The 1,333-nt window shown below is 67.1% G+C and overlaps 1 protein-coding gene across 2 annotated transcripts in view; it reads right to left on the reverse strand.

Annotated features, from left to right (window-relative positions):
* Positions 1 to 940, reverse strand: part of DERL3 (derlin 3) — a 5,325-nt gene extending 4,385 nt beyond the window's left edge. Inside the window, exons 1-2 of one of the 2 annotated variants that reach the window (XM_017814040.1) lie at positions 811 to 940; positions 636 to 700 (exon numbers count right to left, since the gene is read on the reverse strand). In XM_017814040.1, the coding sequence (XP_017669529.1) occupies positions 636 to 700; positions 811 to 903 (158 nt within the window). In that variant the 5' untranslated portion in view covers positions 904 to 940. Of the gene's footprint in view, positions 1 to 635; positions 704 to 810 lie in introns of both variants that reach the window. The other variant, XM_017814038.1, reaches the window with a different exon arrangement.
* Between the last annotated feature and the right edge of the window lie 393 nt (positions 941 to 1,333).

Below are 1,333 nucleotides of genomic sequence, written 5' to 3' on the forward strand. Positions count from 1 at the left end.
GAGAGAGAAAAGGAGGTGGACAGAGAAGTCTCTCCCTATCACACGTAGAGCAGCCCATTGCCCTATCCAGGGGGGATGCCCAGTCATGCACCTGTCCACTCAAAACCACCCCAGGACACCAGACAGCTCCACCCCATCCTCGTGTGGGACCTCCCTTCACTGCCCACATCAGAGCGTCTCCCCTTCTCAGGTGTGGGAAAGAAGATTTCTCTATGTTTCTGGAAAGGATGAACAACTACAATTCAGCACCCAGGGCCAAAGTAAATCACTGTTCATGCCCCTCTACAATAAAGCCTTCCCTACTCAGCCTGACAGCAGCTCCCACACATCTCAGTGTCACAGAGAAGGGGGAGATGGGCTTTGAGTAAAGGAAAAAAGGAAATGTCAAGATGGTGTGTGGCAGGGAAAGGCTGGAAGGAGTTGTCTCCATCCAGGTGCCTGTGACAAGAAGGGACACTGTGCTGGTGACCCAGCCCACACTGGTCAGGGAAGGCTGGAGTAATGGGAAAGGAGCCCCTTGGGATGACACAGCACTCCCTGTCCACCCTGGGGAGCGGGACACGCACGGCCCGGCCTGTCACATCCACCCCTCGCCGTGAAGGGGCACGAGGGTCCCAGATCCCGGGCAGGGCCTCACCTGGAACTTCCTGAAGATGAGGTCGGGGTTGAAGTACAGCTGGAAGGGGGTGATGAACTCCAGCTGCTGTGGGAGACAGGCAGAGCAGCTGCCATCACCCGCCGCCCTCAGCCAGCCCCCGGCTTCCCCCCCAAACCCTCCACGCCCTGCCCCCCGGCGGGGTCCCCGCTCACCACGGCGGCGGTGGTGAGCACGCAGGCGGTGGTGTACGCGCGGGTCACGGCGGGCATGCCCAGGTACTCCTGCGCGAAGCCCTGGTACGCCATGGCCGCGCCGCTCCAGGGCGGGGACGCGGCGCCTTTAACGCCCCCCCACGCCCCGCCCCCCGCGGGGCGCGCCCGGCCAATCCCCGCGCGACAGGCTGCGCGCGCCGGCCAATGGGAGCGCGACTCATGGCCCCGGCCCGCGCGCGCCGCCAACCGCGAGCGGACCCGCCGCGGACGGAACGGGCCGGGGGGGAGGGACCCGCCCGAGGGACGGACCCGCCTGAGGGACCGGCCCCGTGTGCCGCCCCCGAGAGCCCCGTGCGCCGCCCCCGTGGGTGGGACGCGCCCCCGTGCACCGCCCCCCACGCCGATGGCGGCGGCGGCCAAATGAAAGGCGGGTCGGGGGCGTCCTGAGGACGGGCCGTCAGCGGCAGAAAAGGGAGAAGCACCGGGCCCTGGGTGGGCTCGCGGGGCTGCGCGGTTGGGGCAG

The sequence above is a fragment of the Lepidothrix coronata genome, unplaced genomic scaffold (assembly GCF_001604755.1).
Source record: "Lepidothrix coronata isolate B3197 unplaced genomic scaffold, Lepidothrix_coronata-1.0 Scaffold44, whole genome shotgun sequence".
Classification (NCBI taxonomy): Eukaryota; Metazoa; Chordata; class Aves; order Passeriformes; family Pipridae; genus Lepidothrix; species Lepidothrix coronata.